Here is a 22,361-nt window from a genome sequence, read left to right on the forward strand (position 1 = left end):
AATAGGAGAAGCTAAAGAATCAACATCACTAAAACACAGATGTGCTGTTCCCAAAGATACTGGGCACTGAGTTGGAGACTCGGTTAAGATTGCAGTAGAGCATCAGTCCTGACTGAATTCAAATATAGTTAGACTATTATGTCATAACCAATCAAACATTGAGTCACAAATGACAAACTTCAGACTGAAGTATACTTTTATAAGGTGGCACAGCTCAAGAGAACTTCAGTCATCAGTTAGTGCAGTGTGAGTCACTTGAACAGCAATATAGTTAACCGCTGTGCATTTTGGCCCGCTTTAAACAGCAGTTCTCACTGAGAGAAACTTATATTATTCAGGCTATAGCAACCTCGTCTTGGCGGACATTGTGTCAATTCCAGTGTGTCTGCCAAAATTCACATTCAATCTACACTACCACACAGATCCAATGTCCTGACACTCACCAGAGACAATTGTTCCCCTATGAAGTGTTACCACGAGAGTAAGGTGAAGACAAGGAGAAAAGACTAGGGAGAAAAAGAATGTGTTTCTTATTGTGAACTGTAAAACATTGATAAAAAACATGCAGGCATCCGTGTGTTCATGAGAGAAGGGGATAGACGATTAATTTCGGCAAATGGAAAACAGTGTCATTTTATTGTTTTCATATTGTTGTGATCAAGGTACAGATGAGTCTTGGGACAAAAGTCTTTGTACTAGTTAGTTTGCTTAAAGTCAATCCAAACAGAACTGTTGCTGTGTAGTGCTACAGTTATACTGTGGTCAGGGATAAATTAGAACAAAAAAAAACATTGTATCTCACTGTCAGAAACATCATGCTGCATCATATATTAAAACAATTTCACACGCATAACGCTATCAGCCTTATTTTTTTTTAGTTAGTTCAGTTAATCAGTTAATAATGAGTATAATATAAATAGCTTAAAGTTTATTTGTCTTTTTGATCCGTCAGCAAAAATAGTTCAACACAAAGGTCAAAGCAGAATTAAAGGACAACTCCGGTGAGAAATATACCTAGGTGTAATTAACAGATGGTTACAAAGTAGATCGTTCTCTGGGATGCGTTTTCATGAAAATCGAATGTAAAGAGTTTTATCTATAAAAACAGATTAGCTTATAACACTAGTCTATGGGGCACAGGGTAGTGAACATGGTCCCTACATGCAAACCGAAGCATTGAGAACTTTGTAAGTGTACAAACAGTTTATTAAGAAGATACTTTATGAAGACAGTACATTACGTTTTCACGGACAGGCGCCATCTTGGAAAACAGTCTCGACTCGTCGAGCCACGAGCGCTCTGCTAAGTGATGAACTGTGACTTGGAATCTCATTTGGTCCGTTGTTTCCGGAAGAAAACGCTGAACACAACAGAGAAAATAAGTAAATAAAAATAAAATGTCCATGTTATTACATTTCACAAACTTAATTCCTATCGACCAGCTCACTTAGAACAGCGCTCATGGATCGATTCATTGAGACTGTTTTCCAAGATGGCGCCTGTCCGTGAACGCGTAAGGCACTATGTTCATAAAGTATCTTCTTATTAAACTGTTTGTACACTTACAACGTTCTCAATGCTTCAGTTTGCATGTAGTGACCCTAAATATGCTACCGTGTTAGTGTGAGGCTATTTTGAGCCTTGTTAGTGGTATTAACTAGCGATTTAATTTTACTACCCTGTGTCTACCCTGTGCCCCATAGACAAGCGCTATAAGTGAATCTGTTTTTAGAGATAAAACTCTTTACATTCGATTTTCATGAAAACGAATCCCAGAGAGCGTTCTACTCTGTAACCATCTGTTAATAACCGGTTCATTTCTCACCGGAGTTGTCCTTTAAAAGTTGCGCGTTTATGTGTACCGCACAGAAGTACATTTGCTTGAGTTAATGATTTAATGACTCATGAAGACAGTAGTGTCAGAAATTGCATTGTGTCCACAGGATGTGCAGTTCATAATGTCCCCGCAATTTTTGTCCTGCTGTTTTATAAATACTACAAAGTCAGAACCTCTTTTCATATGTTTATCTATATTGAAGGGGTTGAACAACTTCAGAGTTTATAAGTCAATATTTATGTGATTAAAGTTGAGTGGAGTTGCTGATGACATCATAATGAACAAATAAGCCTGAACCTTGAGCTGAGAGTCGAACGCGGGTTGCCTTGTGCACAGCTATGGGATATGACACAGCGCTGCCCACAAGGCTATTGCTCCTACATAACAGCTTTTTTTAATCAGTTATTTTGTCTTTAGATTGTTTTATTACTCACAGATTTCCGCTTGTTCCAAATCAGATACAAATAAAGCAGCACAGTAAAGATTACTTTTATATGAATGCATTAGTGAGAGAGCAATTCTTCTTATAGTGAAGCTCTGGGTTTTAATTACTAAGAAACATAGTCGACGTCAAGCTAAAAGCGCCGTGGCAGAGCATTAAAATCGACTAGAAGTCAGTGCAATCCCGATCATAGGGAAATAGGTATATTCGGTCACAGGGAGGTATTTTTTTCATTACTTAATGTGTCAGTGTTTTTTATTTTTGAATGAATTGGTTGAGCCAACATATTAATGATTCACTCATAAAGGTAAACTATTGGTATAATTATGTGATGTGCAGAAAGAGTCACTTAAAAGGGAAAGCTCATACAAAAAGTTAGCCCATGACTTACTCACCCTCAAGTCATCCTAGGTGTATATGACATTCTTCTTTCAGATCAATACAATCAGCGTTATATTAAAAAGTCCTGGCTAATCCAAGCTTTATAATGGCAGAGATTGTTGCTCTGTTTTTAAAGGCCATAAAAATGCTTACCTGATAGCATAAGCCTTTAAAGTGCAGAGGCACTTTCAACACTTCTTCCATAAACTAATACGAAAGGCGATCTGCCGAAACATTACTTTATAAAGTTTTAAATATGGATATTTTTCTTACACAATCGCATCAATTTACTTCTAAAGGCATTTATTAACCTCCCGGAGCCGCGTGGAGCACATTATTTGACGGACAGATGCATTTGTATGAACTTCAAAAAAGCAAGAATCGCTGCCATTATAAAGCTTGCATTAGCCAGGCTTTTTAGATATAACTCGATTTTTATTCGTCTGAAAGAAGAATGTCATATACACCTAGGATGACTTGAGGGTGAGTAAATCATAGGCTAATTTTCATTTTTGGGTGAACTATCCCTTTAACATCCCACCACTGAAATGCACAAACAACACAGACGATTGAAGTGAAACCAATGCTAATGTATAGCAGCAATGAATATCATATTCATTGTATTTAAATGGCAGTCCAAGGCCTCGAATTGTCCCCGATTTGCTCACTCAAATCTATAAAAATGTGTTGAAAACTAAGTTTATGGCTGTCATAAACCTGGCATTTTTGTTTTCCCCCGATGTAATATATCACGTTAAAAGTAAAAAATAAATACTTTTTTTTTTTTTTTAATAATAAATATATTTTGAATAAAAGGGTCCTCCAAAGGGTCTCAAAATTTCATTGTATATGTATGATGTGTTTTATGTTATAACGTGATTAAGGCAAGTATGGGAATGCATGTATTCTAAATGTGTATTGCACGGACTGTGTTGACAAGATAATGAGAGTTTGTGTGCATGAGGGAGACAGCCAGTAAAATGACTTATACGATCTGACTTAAATGGCATGTGTTTCAGTGAGGAACCCATGTACGGAGAGGAACGGCGGCTGTGTGCACTTATGTCGCAGTGACGGCGGTCATGCTGTGTGCAGCTGTCACCAAGGCTTCACGCTGGCCCCGGACCAGAAGAACTGTGAAGGTAAAAGCTTCTGACAGCAGCAGTAAAGGGCCTTCCCGCCATGCTAGGGTTCAGTTACGCTGTCATGGAAAGTATTAAAAGGTCTCTAATCAGCTGGATCCTCTTTTTCCAAAGTTTTTAAAAGAAGTTTCTTTCCCATGCAGTGAGAACAGTGGAAGCACTGTGTTAAATTAGACAGCTGAAAACTGTAGAACATGGCTCATCTTCTCAACACTGGCCAGGACTGGCGAGGGAGACAGTGAGCAGAGCTTTCCACTCTCGAGTCCATGATGGAACCAGTTAGAGCTCGAGAGGTTGCACTCATTGAAGTGATTATACAGGGCAGAACTGACTCAACAAATCCAGTGTGGAGTTCTCATCGAATTAGATGTCCGTATAAATAGAGAAAGTTTACATATCATCAGGAACTTGATTGGTGCGTTTCAGATGTTGATGAGTGTGAAACGGGACTGGCGGCATGCGCTCACAGTTGCAGGAACACCCCGGGCTCTTTCTCCTGCGTCTGCAAACCAGGATATGAGCTTGGCTCTGATGGCAGGAAATGTTACCGTGAGTTACCTTTCTCTTAATTACCTTCTGAGCATGGTTCACAGAGCCACAGTGGTGCTAAAAAGTAGGGATGGGTGAGACAAGTCTGAGTACTGATTCTTTTGGTGTAGTAGCAAGAGAATCGATCTTGTGATAATAGTGATTTAACTACCCTAACATTTAAAAGTTTGGGGGTAGTAAGACTTGTAACAAAATAAGTATTTATGCTCACCAAAGCTGCATTTACTTGTTTAAAATATAGTAAAAACAGTAATATTGTGAAATATTGTTATTTTAAAATAATTGTTTTCTATTTCAACATATTTTAAAATTTAATTTATTCCTGTTATGGCAAAGCTGAATTTTCAACATCATTACTCCAGTCTTCAGTGTCACATGATCCTTCTGAAATCATTTTAATATGCTGATTTGGTGCTCAAGAAACATGATTATCAATGTTGAAACATATTTTTTTGGAAACCCTTGATACATTTTATCAGGATTGTTCGATGAATAGAAAGTTACAAAGTACAGCATTTTGAAATTTAAATCTTTTGTTACATTATAATTGTCTTCACTAACACATTGATCAATTTAATGCGTACTTGCTAAACAAAAGCATTCATTTCTTTCTAAGGAAAATACTGACCCCAGACTTTTGAATGGCAATGTATTTGAAATTATGCTTCAAAGTGACAATTTTACTGTTTTAAAGCTGGTGTGTAACTTTTTTAGTTTATTCTTAGCTAAAAACACTTTGTTCTTTCAAAAATATATGTGCTCATTAATGTACATTTACTTCTTTCAAGTAATAAAGTATTCTCGTAAGTTTATAATATGCCATTGAAAATACATACGGTGAGGGGTTCGAATGCAGGTTGCCATGTTGCCCCTCCATATTAAGAACATTAGCCAAAGAGAGACATACCCGTAAATTCAAGCTTTACCTTTCACGTTTTAACACTCGATGGCACCGTGTCGAATGTGAAGAGGGGGATTGCCATGTTAATCTTGGACTAAATCGGCCACCGTAGGAGTTAAAAACACGGCTTTTTCATCATTTTCACCGCTAGATGGGGGGAAATATCACAGTGTTACTTTAAGGAATTGTTAAAGAACTATGTCTTATCTGTACAAAAAAGTAAAAATCCCTCATGTTCTGTAATTGTTGTTAAAACATAATACATATTGTTTCTTGAACATTTGCAGTTTAGGTCTATTACATTTTAAATCAAAAACAGTATACAACTAATTTTCTTTTCTTATGAAGTGTTATTATGAAACTAGCACAGTATAGAAGATTGGCTGTAAAAATTTAAATTAATAAGATTAATGCGTGCTATTTTAAAGTGTTCGTAATAATAAATAATAAATGATAATGATAATAATAATAAATGATACATTTTTCTGTAGGTATTGAAATGGAGATTGTTAACAGTTGTGACTCTGATAATGGTGGCTGTTCCCACCACTGTCAGCATGGCGCCCTCGGACCCGTCTGCAGCTGTAACCAGGGTTATCAGCTCGCAGAGGACCTCAAAACCTGTTTGGGTGAGTGTGCAGGTGTACAGACAGATACATAAATTAGTTTTACAGAATAACTCCAATCAAATCTATCTCTTGGATTCAGTGTGCATCCAGCTGCTCTGATAAACCTTTAAAATCACCATTCCTCAAACTAAATTAACGACCATTTCCTGCAAAAGCAAATGTCGGCCAGCTGGATCTCAAAAGTTTTAGGTCTTGTGTTTTTCTGGCTGTGCCCTGAAGTTTCTCTCTGAATAATGACTCCTCTGCATAACTGGAATTGTGCTTATGTAAATACTCTGTCTACAGAGTCCTAATGCACACCGATGGCTCATGGCCTCACTTCCCGTGCTGCTTTTTTTTGTCTCGTAGATCTGGAAGAATGCGAGGAGGGGACTTCATGCTGTGAGCAGGACTGCACAAACTACCCTGGAGGTTACGAGTGCTACTGCAGGGCAGGATACAGACTCAATGCAGATGGATGTGGATGTGACGGTATTGAAATGGAGATAATATGAGAGATAATGTGACTGCTCAGAACCCGTTTACTACTGATCGACTATTAAAGAAGAGCAGGAGACATATTAGTTACTGGCAACGTTATAGTGAAAACAGCCCTAGTTGCATCACAGTGCAGTCACATTGTCTAATAGCATTGTGTTTTTTCCGCTGGTGTGTAGATGTGGATGAGTGTCTGTCTGATAATGGGGGCTGTGAGCACACTTGTCAGAACACAGCTGGCTCCTATCACTGCTTCTGTCAGTTTGGAAACCGGCTCGCTGACGATAGACATTCCTGCATCCGTAAGTACACCATGGAAGTACACCATGGAGGTCACAGAGTATATTTCATTTATGTGCTGTGCGTTAGCTTTGCTTTACCTACAGGCTGATTGGTCGGTCATAGCATTCTGTGGTCAGATATGTAAGAGATAATGTATAGCCATATGGTCATCATTGCAAAATGAACCCTAAGTGATCAGGTGCTGCATCATTTGGCTCATGAAGAGGTTTATTTTGCGATGATGACCAGCTGACTGGACATTATCGGATTTTTTGGGTACTTGTAATTAAATATATGAATACGTACATTTTATTTTATTTTATTTTATTTTATTTTATTTTATTTTATTTTATTTATTTTATTTTATTTTATTTTATTTTATTTTATTTTATTTTATTTTATTTTTAATTTAATTTAATTTAATTTAATTTAATTTGATTTAATTTTTTATTTAAATTTATTTAATTAATTTTTTTATTTAATTTTATTTAATTTTATTCAATTTTATGTAATTTTATTTTTAAAAATAGTATTTTATTATATTTAATTTAATTTTATTAATTATTTATATATTTATATATATAATTATTTTAATTTTTTATTATTTATATAACATTTTTAATTGAAAAAATATTAATTAGAAAGCTACTGTCAAAGCTTTCAAACTAAGACAGTTTATAGGTGATTGTTTGCTAGGGAAATGTTATTTCCTACATAGTTCTGATATGATTTCCTACAGTCCATCCTTTTTTGACATTTTGACATAATGAAGTAAAGAATAATGAAGAAATCAATTTTTTTGTGTGTATGTTCAAACTATAGATTTATTTAATATATAATATATGTGTGTTTACATATATATGTATATATCCCCCAGGAAGACTAGCAACCACTCTTTGGAAGCTGTCCATTTATTTGGTATTTGAAAAGTATTTGTCTAATATGTCCAGCCAGCTGATAAACCTATTCAGTATAATACAGAGTTGTAACAGCAAGACAGCATTGATCATGTCAATATATCTGTTCCTTTGTGTAGCCCTGGAGAGAGCAGTTGAGGAATTGTCCAGTCCACTGGTGTTTGAGAGACCTCTCCTTCATCTCACTCTCCTCCAGGACTACCCACAACCCCTGGAGCGCTATCAGGACTACGAGGAAGACAGCTTCGGAGAGCTGCGGGCAGAGAGCACCCTTTCTGAGAAATTTGGTGTGTTGTTTTGTCAAGTCTCTTTGTTTATTATTTGTGTGGCTTGGTTTAAGTTCCCCCAAACATTAAAGATTGATGTCATTAATGACTCACCCTAATGTCGTTCCACACCCGTAAGACCTCCGTTCATCTTCAGAACACAGTTTAAGATATTTTATATTTAGTCCTACTGTATATATATTTTTATATTGCCAAACTGCTGAAATCACATGACATTGGCAATCCGAATCATGAATTAATACGCTGATTCATGACTGTTTGAATTTGAGGTTTGAAAACAAACGCGGAAGAGAAGACAATGCTGAATAAAGTCATATTTTTTATTTTTGGACCAAAATGTATTTTTGATGGATCAAGAGATTCTAACTAATAACTGATGTCACATATGGACTACTTTGATTATGTTTTTATTCCCTTTCTGGACATGGACAGCATAGTTTGAATACACTTCCATATGCTCTCGGACTAAATATAAAATATCTTAAACTGTGTTCTGAAGATGAACGGAGGTCTTACGGGTGTGGAACGACATTAGCGTGAGTCATTAATGAGATTCATTTCATTTTCGGGTGAACTAACCCTTTAATCTTACGTTTGTCTTGTCCTTCACAGTGTGTTTGAATGGGACATTTGGCCATGACTGCAGCCTGACGTGTGACGACTGCTCTAACGGAGGATTGTGTAACATTGACACAGATGGTTGTGACTGCCCAGATGGTTGGACAGCGATCATCTGTAACCAAAGTGTGTCCATTATATAGTGTGAAACATACACTACTAATCAATTTTTTTTATTTTTTTTTATTTTATTTAAATGTTTTTGAAAGAAGTCTCACCAAGAATACATTAATGTGGTAAAAAAAAAGCAGTAATATTGTGAAATATTATTACAATTTAAAATAGCTGTCAATGTACTGTATATTAAAATGTCATTCATTCCTGTGATGTCAAATCAGAATTTTCAGATTTCAGTGTCACATGATGCTTAATATTTCTGTGGAAACGGTGATACTTTGTTTCAGGATTTTTTTTTTTTTTTGATGAATAAAAAGTTTAAAAGAACAGAATTGATTTAAAATAGAAATCTTTTGTGACATTATAAATGTCTTTACAGCCACTTTTGATTTAATCTGCCCTTGCTGAATGAAAGTATTCATTTCTTTTAAAAAACAACTTTTGAACACTAGTGTAGGCCTGCAGTTCTCATATTTACAAAATAACACTTTCTTTTGTCCATTTTAGCCTGTCCAGAGGGAACATTTGGCAGAAACTGTTCTTTCTCCTGTAAGTGCAAAAATGGTGGCACCTGTGACCCGATTAGCGGGAAGTGCCGCTGCCCACCTGGAGTCAGTGGAGACCTGTGCCAGGACGGTGAGTGACTGCGAGATTAGAGCATAAAATGAAATCGTATCTCTGCCAAATCTGATGTTGCAATTACTGTTGGTATGTTATATGAAATATGGCTTGTGTTTTCTGTCTCAAATTTCAGCTGATGTTAATCTGTAAATTAAAGCTGTGTGTAAAGTGTGTAGTTTTTACTCTCTGTGTTTTAGGTTGTCCAAAGGGACTATATGGAAAGCACTGCAACAAGAAATGTAACTGTGCCAATAACGGCCGCTGTCATCGCACATATGGAGCCTGCCTGTGTGATCCAGGGCTCTACGGCAGGTTCTGTCACCTACGTAAGTCCAGCAGTAGATCACACCGAAAGTGAATAAACTCCAGGACATACTCACACAGAGTGATTTACCCAAGTAGGACATGTTCCTGGATCAACATCATTTTCTGGACACACCATTCCAATGAAGCAATCAAAGCCCCAATCCTATTCCAAACCATCACCACAAAATCAAAGGGAAAAGATACAGTGGGGTCCAAAAGTCAGAGACCAATAATACAAGTATATAATACAAGTTTGGGTAACACACTCAGTAGTCCATTTTAGACATTCTCCTGATTATAAGTAACTTTGCTTATACCTACTAAACTAAACTTTTTACTTATACTTAAGTCAAGTCAAGTCACTTTTAGTGCTTTATACGAAGCCGCTTTAAAGTGTTACCAGGAAAATGATTACATTTTCAGAGTTTGAAAATTTGGTTTATCAATATCAATATGGGCCAACATTTCTAAAAAAATATTTTCAGCACCTTGTTGAATCAATGCCACGTAGAATAAGGCAGTTCTGAAGGCGAAAGGGGGTCAAACAGTATTAGTATGGTTAGTATTCCTAATAATCCTTTAGGTGAGTGTATATATATACGTTCTCCTCCCAAACTTTATTATTGAAAATCATAAAGAGTCACACGAACATTGTCAAGACAAAATAATGGTTATTTATTGGCATTGATGGTGCCACAGAGAAACTTTAACATCCATGGAAACTTTCCATTCTGCAAAAGGCTCTTTATGTTGGAAAAATGGTTCTTCATATTATTAATATTTTTTTAAATTGATCTTCTATGGCAGGGGTCTCCAAAATTAGCCCTGGAGCTCTGCCACTGTCCTGCAGAATTTAGGTCCAACCCCAGTTAAACACATCTTATTCTCACAACAACATTCAGGTGTGTTTATTTGGGATTGGAACTCTGGAGGACATGACAAAGAGTTTGGTGACCCCTGTTCTATGGCAGTGCTGCAAAAAAAAAACTTATTTGGAACCTTTGTTTTTATGTGTCTGTCATAAAAGTGTCTTCATTTAAAATAGTTAAATACACACACACACACACACACACACACACACACACACACACACACACACACACACACACACACACACACACACACACACACACACACACACACACACACACACACACACACACACACACACACACACGAAATTCCAGGTTAAAATTAGATTTCCAGATTTCTAGTACAAACCTAAACTTAATACCGGATTCATTGATACATTGATTCAGTGGATTGTTGTTCCAGAATCTACAACGATGTTAATCCAGGAACATTTCCTATCTGGGTTAATAATGTTATCATTTTAACATCTGATGGTTCTTCTGAACAGAATGTCCTACACAATGTCTTTTCCAGCGTGCCCCAAGTGGTTGTATGGATCTGGCTGCTCGTCGGAGTGTCAATGTGCGCAGCAGAACACACTTGAGTGTCATCGACGTCATGGAACATGTGTGTGCAAGCCTGGATATCAGGGCAAGACCTGCAACTTAGGTCAGTTCAGGGAGTACAATTCACTTGATTGACAGCTTGTGTGCGAGAAATATGTTTTATCTTGTTCTTTGCATTTTAGAATGTGATAGTGGACACTATGGTCCAGGATGTAAATCAAAATGCCAGTGTCCATTGGGAGTGTCTTGCCATCACATGACTGGACAATGTCAGCGTCAGTGCCCAGCCGGTCGGCACGGGGAGCACTGCGAACAAAGTGAGTTTTAGTCATGCTTTAGCTGGAATGCAGTGACATTCGCACTGCACGGCACTAAAGAGCTTCCATAAAAGTGGATTTATGGCCATTTCTGAGAGTCATTGTGTAAGTTACGCTGACTAGCGTTTGACCGTATAAATAACATGAGGAGGCCAGGCCAAAAACAGCTGCCAGACACTGATGGAAATACCTTTATCTCCTGGCTTGCTGGTTAAGTGTGGTTTCTTTAACATGAAAATGATCCTGTGTTTCACTCAAGTGAAAGATTCTAGAATATTCAAGCCCTGCATGTTACAAAAATGTTTAAAAGGGGAAATGTCATGGATAACAGGAATTTACTTGGCCTTTTGAAAGTTTGATGAACTATGTTGAGGTCGCAGGTCGGTTCTGACATGGTCAGCAGGGGAAAACAATGCTCAGTGCACATAATTAATACTAAAACTAACAGTTTAATCATGCATTGTTAGAATAGAGGGATGCAGTGATGACATATTTTTGTAAACCCACATTCCCTTTACAAAAACCCAGTAGTATCCTTGACAACATCTGTAGTCCAATTTAGCCACTTGCTAACAACTGCCTTTTTTTGAAAGTAAAAGCTTTCACAAGGCTGATTTATTTTGGAGGATGAAATGAAAACGTGGAATGTAACGTGAACATATCTTATGTTTGTCAATCATATGTTGAACATATGTTTGTTAATCACAGACTATTTCAGATAGTTCACTAAAACACATTCAAAAAACCCTTTCAGTTCAAAAATGCTAACTCATTTCTGAATTTTAACGACACTCTATAGCAAAATAAACGTTCAAAAGGATTGATTTGTTTCCCATATAAGGCTGTGCACTTAGTAAAAATTATTATTAATATATTAGTGCAAATTTATCTGTCACTTGGTGGTAGTTTTCCAAATTAGGCAGATGCCAATAGAGACAGGTTGTATACACACCCTCTTCCTCAAACTAGGAACATAAACAAAATGCTATCCTTACTGTAAAACTAAGTTGAAAAAATGGGTCAGTTTGCATCTATAAGTTTTAAAAAATGGCCATGTAAGACTAAATTAGGAGAATGTTTTGGTGAAGGTGTTGAAAAAGGGATTTTCAAGTTAAGAAAGAGTTCAAAAATGAAGGTGGCCTTCCTGGAACTTGTGCACTTTTATTTATTAATGATATCCGGACCAGATGACATCCAGTTACTTGAAATGATATCCATATATGCTTTTTTATGAGTATAACATAAAACTGTCCTGCTGCCATGGTGTTCAGAGCCCCAGCAACCTTCATGCCTCAGTCCACTCGACTTGGCAGGTGGTACGGAAATATCCCGAATATTTCGACAGAAACATTGAGCTGGCAGTCAAACCTCAAAACCTGGAAGTCATTAAATGATCAGAGTTCTACGTCTGCCATCAATTAGGAACAACAGACTGCGAAGACAGTCGCTTTGGCTTGTCTCTGCATTTTGTGGTTGCTTGACCTGTCCATTCATTACTCGGGATGCTCAGTAGACTGTTTGGTCCAGGAACAATATCATGAATAATAATATTTAGATTTATTTGTAAAAGGATTTTCCAGAATAATTATCATTACAAAGCAACATGTTAAAAAATATTGTGTTAAACATTTATTGTTAAAGGTGCACCATGCAACTTTTCCATCTGCTAGAAGGCGCCTATTAAAAACAAAGCCATAGTTTGATGACGCCAAGTTTGAGCGCAGCTTCTTGGGACATGTGGTCTTCACCTCACAGCCGGTGGAAAATAGGACTCGGGCAGAAATCATGTTGATGGATGCGGTTATAAACGTTACTGTAGTATGAAGCAGAGCAGGAAAAACTCAGAGTGTTAAGGAGCTGAGCAAGGCCGCTGGAGCGATTGTTACGCAAACACTTGTCTCACAAGCAATGGGACTTTTATTATGACAGGACAGGACTAGTTCTGCTTTCCCGGTTATGAGAATGAGGTAACCCAGCTCTGTTTATAATATTAGATACATTTTACAGTCTATGGTTGAAAATGATGTTATAAAGTTACTGTGGGTGTTCTCTCAGCAGCTGCTGTGACACTTGTTCACAGTGCTAAGAGAAAAGCACTTCTGCCAAATAAAACCTGAAACTGAGGAGGATAACGCAGATATGACGCAATTGACAGGCGACTCCCTCAGACGCTGTGCTCAGATTTCCCAGCTCCTTGGTTAAAACAGCAATTTTCTCACAATTTACAAATAGTTGGAAACATTTAAGATATTGTAAGAACTCCACTGAACAAAATATTTAACACTGGCCTAGTGGTTTTTGGATATTTGACTAACATACTACATTGTGCACATTTAATTGTAACCCTAAAATCATAATTTTGTAAAAATATAAATATATAACATTTATCATCCAAATACCCCTCTAAAAGAAAGGAGATCAGACAAAAAAGCAGCATAAAGAGTAATTTACACTGTTAACAGTCTTTTATCTTTGACAGAGTGCCCTGTGGGACAGTTTGGAGTTGGATGCTCACAGTTGTGTGCCTGTAATGGAGCTCAATGTGACTCAGTGACGGGGCAGTGTCACTGTCCCGCTGGGCAGACAGGGGAACACTGTGAGGAAGGTAGGAAAAACAGTACGGAAGTGCTGTAAAGTAAAAAAATAAAATAAAAATAAACCAAAGACAGAGAGTAATTTAATACTATCAAATGGTTAAGAGTGAGTTTGCAAGTGAACCATCACTTATCGCACTTATGAACTTACCGCAAATTTATCTGGAATCATAATTTTACATCATTTTTGAACCGTAATAAACAAGCTGACCTCAGCTTTCTCTCCTCGCTTTACACGTTTAAGAGAGCTGAAAATTGTTCAGCCATTAATGACTTTTCATTCTGTTCTGTTTTGGAGTGGATGAGGTAGTTAGAGGGGAGAAATTGTGGCATTTTTGGAGGTCTATTATTAGCCACATTTTGCTGAGCCAAAGATCACAGACATAACTCTGGTAATATATCCCTCCTCCCGGGCCAATCCGTTAGAGGAGTTCTCTCTTAAATAAAACAAGGACATCATGAGACACACTGCAGAAAGAGAGGACAGAAGCCATGCTACAGAGCTAGTTAACAAGCCAGAAACAACGATTAGCTGTTAATGAACAGTTAAGTGGCTTCCAGCTGAGTATGTGTGTTCATCCTTTTCTATCCCGGTGGGGACTTTCACCTGAATCCACATATACTCATTGAGACTTGTGTCACTGTGGGTACCTAAATTGAGGTCCTCATGAGGAAACAAGCTTAAAAAAATCATACAGAATAAGTTTTTTATTTTTAATGCAGAACGTTTTGTGTAATTGGTAGGTTTAGGGGCAGGGTTAGTGTAAGGGGACAGAATATACATTTTATACAGTATAAAAAACATTACATCTACGGATTCAGCCATCATTTATTCACCCATCATGTTATTTCCTCAACTTTATGACTTTCTTTTTACTGTGGAACATAAAATAAGATATTTAGAGAAATGTGTCTTTATATATGTAATATAAGTTTGGAAAACATGCGATAAAATGATGTCAGAATCTTTGGGTGGACCATCCCTTCAACTGTCTCTTTAATCCCTTTTTTTATGTTTAGAGTGTGAAGAGGGCCGTTGGGGACTGGGATGTGCAGAGTTGTGTCCTTCCTGTGATAATGGTGGAGTGTGTGATCGCCAAAATGGCACCTGCATTTGCCTGCCGGGATACGTGGGAAATCTCTGTCGGAATGGTAAAATTTTCATCTTTAACTTAAATAATATTAATTCATCATCGAACCTCTGTTTTATACCAGACATCTCTCGTGAGATTGTTGTTACATTTGTATTTCTGTTTTTCGAATGCCAGATCGATGAAATTGATCGATGATATAATTCACAGGCTGACAAATTTTGCATTTTTTTAATCAGTCTGCCCAGCTGGATACTTTGGCCTCAGCTGCCAGTTGCGCTGTTCCTGTGAAAACAGTGGGCATTGCCACCACGTGACGGGTCTCTGTGTTTGTAAAGATGGCTGGACAGGGCCCAACTGTGCAAAAGGTAAGGTCACACTTTAAAGTCACAGATAAGGCAGTAAATACAGTACAGTAAATGAGACCATACTAAATATGAGACAGCCATTTAGGGGTCTTTTCATATGGATGTCAGACAGCCTCCCTGACGTCTAGTCCTTCTGCAAATCGCTTCAGGCTCAGCTTTTACAAGATTTGTCTCTCCTCTGTCATCACCTCCCAGTGCAACATAAGACTAAGCTGTCCTACAGGATCAGCTGACCTTTGCTGGTCACATTATGGCAACTGCCCAGTCTTGCCTCTTCATGCCCCATAAAATAACAACATCCAGTCCTTCATGCATTGCTACAGATGCCACTACACCCTACTCTTTTTTTCAGGCTGTATTGTGTTTGAAATAGACTTAGTAGACTAGTCAGCATAGTTCTGTTATGTACAAACCCGATTCCAGAACAGTTGGGACACTGTACAAATTGTGAATAAAAAAGGAAGGCAATAATTTACGCATCTCATAAACTTATATTTTATTCACACTAGAATATAGATGACATATTGAAAGTGGGACATTTTGAAATGCCATGCCAAATATTGGCTCATTTTGGATTTCATGAGAGCTACACATTCTAAAAAAGTTTGGACAGGTAGCAATAAGAGACCTGAAAAGTTAAATGTACATATAAAGAACAGCTGGATGACCAATTTGCAACTTATTAGGTCAATTGACAACATGACTGGGTATAAAAAAGCCTCTCAGAGTGGCAGTGTCTCTCAGAAGTCAAGATGGGCAGAGGATCACCAATTCCCCAATGCTGCGGCGAAAAATAGTGGAGCAATATCAGAAAAGAGTTTCCCAGAGAAGAATTGCAAAGAGTTTGAAGTTATCATCATCTACAGTGCATAATATCATCCAAAGATTCAGAGAATCTGAAACAATCTCTGTATGTAAGGGTCAAGGCCAGAAAACCATTTGAGCTGTGATCTTCAGGCCCTTAGACCACACTGCATCACATACAGGAATGCTGCTGTAATGGAAATCACAACATGGGCTCAGGAATACTTCCAGAAAACATTGTTGGTGAACACAATCCACCGTCGCCGTTACCAGGTAAAACTCTATAGGTCAAAAAAGAAGCCATATCTAAACATGATCCAGAAGCGCAGGCGTTTTCTCTGGGCCAAGGCTGATTTAAAATGGACTGTGGAAAAGTGAAAAACTGTTCTGAGTTCCGACAAATAAAACATTTCTTTTCGGAAAAGTTATTTTAGGAAAACTGGAACGTCATGTCATCTGGACTAAAGAGGACAAGGATAACCCAAGTTGTCATCAGCGCTCAGTTCAGAAGCCTGCATCTCTGATGGTATTGGGGTTAAATGAGTTTGTGTGGCATGGGCAGCTTACACATCTGGAAAGGGACCATCAATGCTGAAAGGTATATACAAGTTCTAAAACAACATATGCTCCCATCCAGACGTCGTCTCTTTCATGGAAGAACTTTCCAACATGACAATGCCAAACCACATACTGCATCAATTACAACATCATGGCTGCATAGAAGAAGGATCCGGGTACTGAAATGGCCAGCCTGCAGTCCAAATCTTTCACCCATAGAAAACATTTGGCGCATCATAAAGAGGAAGATGCGACAAAGAAGACCTAAGACAGTTGAGCAACTAGAAGCCTGTATTAGACAAGCTTGGGACAACATTCCTATTCCTAAACTTGAGCAACTCTTCTCAGTCCCCAGACGTTTGCAGACTGGTATAAAAAGAAGACAGGATGCCACACAGTGGTAAACATGGCCTTGTCCCAACTTTTTTAAGATTTGTTGATGCCATGGAATTTAAAATCAACTTATTTTCCCCATAAAATTATACATTTTCTCAGTTTAAACATTTGATGTCATCTATGTTGAATTCTGAATAAAATATTGAAATTTAAAACTTCCACATCATTGCATTCTGTTTTTATTCACAATTTGTACAGTCCCCCAACTTTTTTGGAATCGAGATTGTATCTATACGGGTTTTAAATCTATCTATATCTATGTATCTGTTATGTAAACACCTTGAGCATATTTAAAATGAAGCTCCATGATCTCCAGAATTTCTCAGATAATGCCCTGTTCTTTGCACTTGCTTCCTTATTCAAGACCTCATTACCTATAATTCAGCCTGAATTTTAATAGGAATTACATCACATCCAGTTGGATGGCCACATACTTATTTCAGTGTAGATGAGAAAAGATTTTGATAGAATATGATGAATATGGTCAGCATTTAAATATTTTTGAACAAGTGAACAACCAGCTTTTGCCCTATTTACTCTCTCACTATACACTCCAGCCAAGCCATTACATTCACCTGCATTAGGTTTCTTCGCATAAATGATCCTTGCCCTCAATGGATTCACTACATGCAGTTTGTTGCAAAAACGACTGCCAGGAAAACCTAAAGTAAACGAGTTAGTTGACTGATTTAATAAATCTGGTCCCTTGACTTTACTCAAACTCGTAATGTGATCATCTCATAGTGGCAGAGTGGGAATTAATTATTTGATGTAATGGGGCATGTATATTCTGTGGCAGCTTGTGAGCCGGGACGCTGGGGGCCGAACTGTGCCAACCAGTGTGACTGCAGGAGCAGCGTGGGCAGCTGTGACCCTGTGACTGGGCAGTGCCATTGTGATGCAGGCTACATGGGACCACGCTGTGATCAAAGTATGAGCAAACATTGGTACAGGCATGTCCTTCAGGGAACATAAATCAAGCATTTTCTGATGTTTTTGTTGCACTTTCTAGAGTGTTCCCAGGGTTTCTTCGGCCAGGGCTGCCGCCACAGATGCCAGTGTGAGAATGAAGCAGCGTGCGAGCATGTGAGCGGTGCCTGTACTTGTTTACCAGGCTGGATTGGAACGTACTGTGAAAAATGTAGGAAAAAATGGCTGGCTATGTGCTACATATTTTTAAAACTAGTCCGTTTAACCTGTTTGAGTGTATATGTGTATCTTCAACAGCATGTCCTGAGGGCTTTCACGGTTTTGAGTGCCAGCAGAAGTGCCAGTGCTTGAATGGTGGCCGTTGTCGCCCCATGACCGGAGACTGCCAGTGTCCATCGGGCTGGGTTGGGCCCCTCTGCAACACCAGTGAGTCATTTTTCTGCAGTCAACATCCCATGACAATGAATGGTAACAAGAAGCATGTTCAAAGCCTTCCCTCTCTCTTTTGTGTAAGCAATAAAACAGATGCTCTGAGTTTGTGTCAGCGGATCGGCACACTTTGCATGCCTCATCCTGATGTGTGACTTCAGGCTACAGCTCTGCCTTTGATGTGGAATCCTGGTGGCATTTTGTTTCAGGATGTAGGCTATAGTTTTATTGATTATGTTTGTCTTGCTGTAGCATGTGAAGCTGGCACCTATGGCTATGGCTGCAATCAAACCTGTAACTGCCTCAATAATGCCACCTGTGACCCTGCTGATGGGCGATGTGAGTGTGGAGCAGGATGGACAGGGAGCAGCTGTGAACAAGGTGATGCATTTATTTGAACTGTCTTCACAAACCCCCCCAAAAACAACGACATTGCTTAATTACCCCACTCACCGGGGGGCCCAACGCATCAATCTTCCCCAGTGTTCACATCAGTTATTTTTTACTTTAAACCGTATGCGCTGATCGCATAAGGTGTACGCTCAGGGTGTTTGGGGTCTCCCAAACGTGTCACTTTTTTAAAATGGTTTAACTCTACATTTGTTGTTTTTATATTTGGGTTTATTTATAATAGCAATATTTTATGTAAAATTCACTCTAAAGATGATCTACATTTTTGTTTAATTCATGGCAATAACATAAAAAAGTGTCATAATTTATTATAAGAAAATCAAGGCACACAGTTCCTGTGTGAGTCAGTGATGATCAGTGGTGGAATTGGCTGGGATACAAGAAGGGCAGCAAATTGGTCTGGACCGGCCCTGGCTTCTTTATATACACTTTTAGATAAAGCACAAAAGATTGAAATTCCAGGGCTCTAAAACTTAATTGTTAAGCTTAATTCAACATTTAAAAAATGTGCTAATGGTGCAAGATATTGGGGGAAAGCATTATTATTATTTTTAATAAAATATGTTGATCTAAAATATTTGATAAATACACAAATATATTAATATATGCAATTATTTATGATATTATATGTGGTCAAAATGTTTTTATAATAATTGAATAAGAGGAACAGTAATATAATGTATAGATTTTGTTTTTCTTTGGCTTTTTTTCAGTGTTATACAATGAACACATTTAAGATACTGTATTCAAGTTTTGGAATTTTTAGAAATCTTTTTTATTCCATTGAGCTCCATCTGGCTCTCTCTATATATTATGTAACTATTATACAAGTAAAATTCTATTTTTGTACAATTATTTGTACAGATTTTTACTAATTCTAAGTATCAAGTTGATAGACCTAGAAAAATAAAATAATAAAAATTACATTTTATTATTATTATATATAATGAAATGTATGTAATTAGCATTCCATTAATAATTAAATTAATTTTAAATTATTTGACAGCTCTCATTCCAGAATCATGCTCAACTGAATGTTTACATGAAAGAGGAGAGCTTTGTTTTTATTACACAAATTGTAGGTAAGAATGCATTTTTTGTGTGTGTGCCTTCTGTTCTCAGAGTGCCCAGCTGGCTTCTATGGTGTGGGCTGTCACCAGCACTGCCTGTGCCAGAATGGAGGGTCATGTGACCGAATCAATGGGCACTGCACATGTCTTAGTGGATGGACTGGAGTGGCTTGTGAACTGGGTAAGACAAAAATGTAAAACATTTTACTGTATAAAAGTAGCATTTCATTCAAATAACAGTGTTGCCCAATTGGGCGGTTTTGAATTTGATTGTGCGAGTAAAAATGGGTTTGGGCGGGTGGACAAAATGTGGGCTGGTTTTTGGTCAGTTTGGCGGTTTTCAAACATCTAAATTGTATAGTCTAATGGGTTAATAACAAACTCAAATGTGCATGTACTCCATAAAATCAGTCATCATGACACACACAGGCCCAGCATAGAGTCAGCTGCCAGGTGTTGGCGTCGCCAACGTTCAGCCAATGGAGATGCGTTAATTCATGGCAGGTTTTAGCTGGATATTCAAGTGATCACTATGCAAAAGTGACATAAATATACATTACTGAGTGGGAGAGATTAGTGAACCAACTTTCAAAATGCACAGTTGAATGACTCAAATATACTGTATGAGTCCTGTCCATCATATGCACACTGTCCTGATCAGGACATGCACCTTTTAAACCGAGACTGCGTTCTACTCATCCCCACAGCTGCTGAAAGAGGTTTGAATAAATGATTAATCAATTTGTTCTGTGTTATGTCCTATAACATACATAATGTTACTGTAGTTCTGTCTAAAGAAGATAAATGCACACAGATAAATGCATTCTTGTTCATTTTTTGGTTGTAGGATTATCATACAGTATGTATCAGTAAATGACACATTTTGGCTGTGGTGTTCGTGCAATAATGTGTGTGTAATGCCTGCTAATTACGTTGTTTATTCCAATCACTTATATTGGGCACTTTTTGCACATAAATTAGTTTATTCTTACCTTTGACATTTTAAAATGATAGCCTACATGTATCATCATCGGTTAATTTCATGCTTTTGACAGTTTCCACTTGGTCATTTTAGAATGTATTTGCTTTGATTTTGTTTTGATCTGTTTTCCTGGGAAATGTATTATTTGTTTATTTTTGTCATCATTATTTTGTTTTAAGGAAATAAAATGGTGATAATTAATCTTGACTGACATGGCGATACAATTATAGGCTATTGCATTATTTTATTAGTTCAAATTTTGAGTGTTTTCTTTTCTATGATTGGGCGGGTTTTAGTGAGCTTTTGGGCTGGAAATCGTCAGCCCAATCTGGCAACACTGAGTGTGCAATAAACCATGACATTTTCTATCTTGCCAGATTTTTTTAACATTCTGTTTGTTTTTATGCTTTCAGAATGTGCTTTGGGACACTTTGGCATCGAGTGTCAACATAAATGCGAGTGTGAGAATGGTGGCGTGTGTGACCGACAGAGTGGCAGGTGCTCCTGTCCAGCAGGATGGATGGGCACACGCTGTGAGACGGGTAAAAAAACGTCATAGTTCCTCACTGGGATCTTATATTGTTGGCCATAAGGAAGATGAAAAATGTACATTTACAAGACATAATATAGGGGAGAACTGGGGCGAAAGTTACGCGGGACGAAAGTAACAGAGCGATTTTCTCAGAGCCCTGACTACGTTTGCATTCCAAGCTATGACAGCACGTTCAGCACTCAACCTTTGATGGATATATATATATGGCATATGCTAATTTAATTTTCATATTGTTCACATTGTTGAAGACATTTTTTTTTTCTAAACCTACAAGTTTGTATTGTCAGATTATATTTGAAACATTTGATTAAACTTAAAATTTAAAATGAAAATGTAATTTAATATTTTTTTTGCAAAGATAAAGTAGCTACAAAATGTTTGCAGTTACATATTGACAAGGTCATAGTCATGTATGTTTAATAAAAACAAGAGTAACACAAAACACTCTAGCTTATATTGTTCTGTTACTTTTGACCCACCTGTGTGTTACTTTCGTCCCAACTGATGGGGTCAAAAGTAACAATCTGCATGTTCAAAGTGAAATTATACTGTAGTCGTTCTGCATTTGTACAAAATACCACCTGCTATTGATAGACCACACTTGTGAGTTATTGACCAGAGCAAATATATATCTCTGTCTAAAACATTTTCTTTTAAAATTACGTTTTTCTGAAAAATGGTACTTTCGCCCCTGCTCTCCCCTACATTTATTCCCATTCTGTGTTTTTATCAGCATGTACTCCAGGTTTATATGGTCCAGGCTGCAAGGAGCACTGCTGGTGTGATCATAACGCCCCATGTCATCACGTCACTGGCATCTGCATGTGTCCACAAGGCTGGAGAGGGTGGCACTGCGAGAAAAGTAATTTTCCCCAATGCCAGTAATTTTTCTGTCAGATTGCCCCCTGCTGGCAGACCCATCGTAACGCATTTG

The 22,361-nt window shown here is 37.6% G+C and overlaps 1 protein-coding gene across 3 annotated transcripts in view; it reads left to right on the forward strand.

The window, feature by feature from the left end:
* Window positions 1–22,361, forward strand: part of megf6a (multiple EGF-like-domains 6a) — an 87,229-nt gene that overhangs the window by 56,477 nt on the left and 8,391 nt on the right. For 2 of the 3 annotated variants that reach the window (XM_067446357.1, XM_067446358.1), the window contains 21 exons: window positions 3,680–3,802; window positions 4,229–4,351; window positions 5,744–5,881; window positions 6,230–6,352; window positions 6,538–6,660; window positions 7,677–7,844; window positions 8,457–8,588; window positions 9,087–9,215; window positions 9,398–9,526; window positions 10,893–11,027; window positions 11,107–11,241; window positions 13,721–13,846; window positions 14,856–14,987; window positions 15,166–15,294; window positions 17,852–17,983; window positions 18,065–18,193; window positions 18,280–18,408; window positions 18,664–18,792; window positions 19,945–20,073; window positions 21,288–21,416; window positions 22,161–22,289. In XM_067446357.1, coding sequence (XP_067302458.1) covers window positions 3,680–3,802; window positions 4,229–4,351; window positions 5,744–5,881; window positions 6,230–6,352; window positions 6,538–6,660; window positions 7,677–7,844; window positions 8,457–8,588; window positions 9,087–9,215; window positions 9,398–9,526; window positions 10,893–11,027; window positions 11,107–11,241; window positions 13,721–13,846; window positions 14,856–14,987; window positions 15,166–15,294; window positions 17,852–17,983; window positions 18,065–18,193; window positions 18,280–18,408; window positions 18,664–18,792; window positions 19,945–20,073; window positions 21,288–21,416; window positions 22,161–22,289 — 2,751 coding nt within the window. The remainder of the gene's footprint in view (window positions 1–3,679; window positions 3,803–4,228; window positions 4,352–5,743; window positions 5,882–6,229; window positions 6,353–6,537; window positions 6,661–7,676; window positions 7,845–8,456; window positions 8,589–9,086; window positions 9,216–9,397; window positions 9,527–10,892; window positions 11,028–11,106; window positions 11,242–13,720; window positions 13,847–14,855; window positions 14,988–15,165; window positions 15,295–17,851; window positions 17,984–18,064; window positions 18,194–18,279; window positions 18,409–18,663; window positions 18,793–19,944; window positions 20,074–21,287; window positions 21,417–22,160; window positions 22,290–22,361) is intronic. The other variant, XM_067446359.1, reaches the window with a different exon arrangement.

This window comes from Pseudorasbora parva, chromosome 6 (genome assembly GCF_024679245.1).
Source record: "Pseudorasbora parva isolate DD20220531a chromosome 6, ASM2467924v1, whole genome shotgun sequence".
NCBI classification, from domain to species: Eukaryota; Metazoa; Chordata; class Actinopteri; order Cypriniformes; family Gobionidae; genus Pseudorasbora; species Pseudorasbora parva.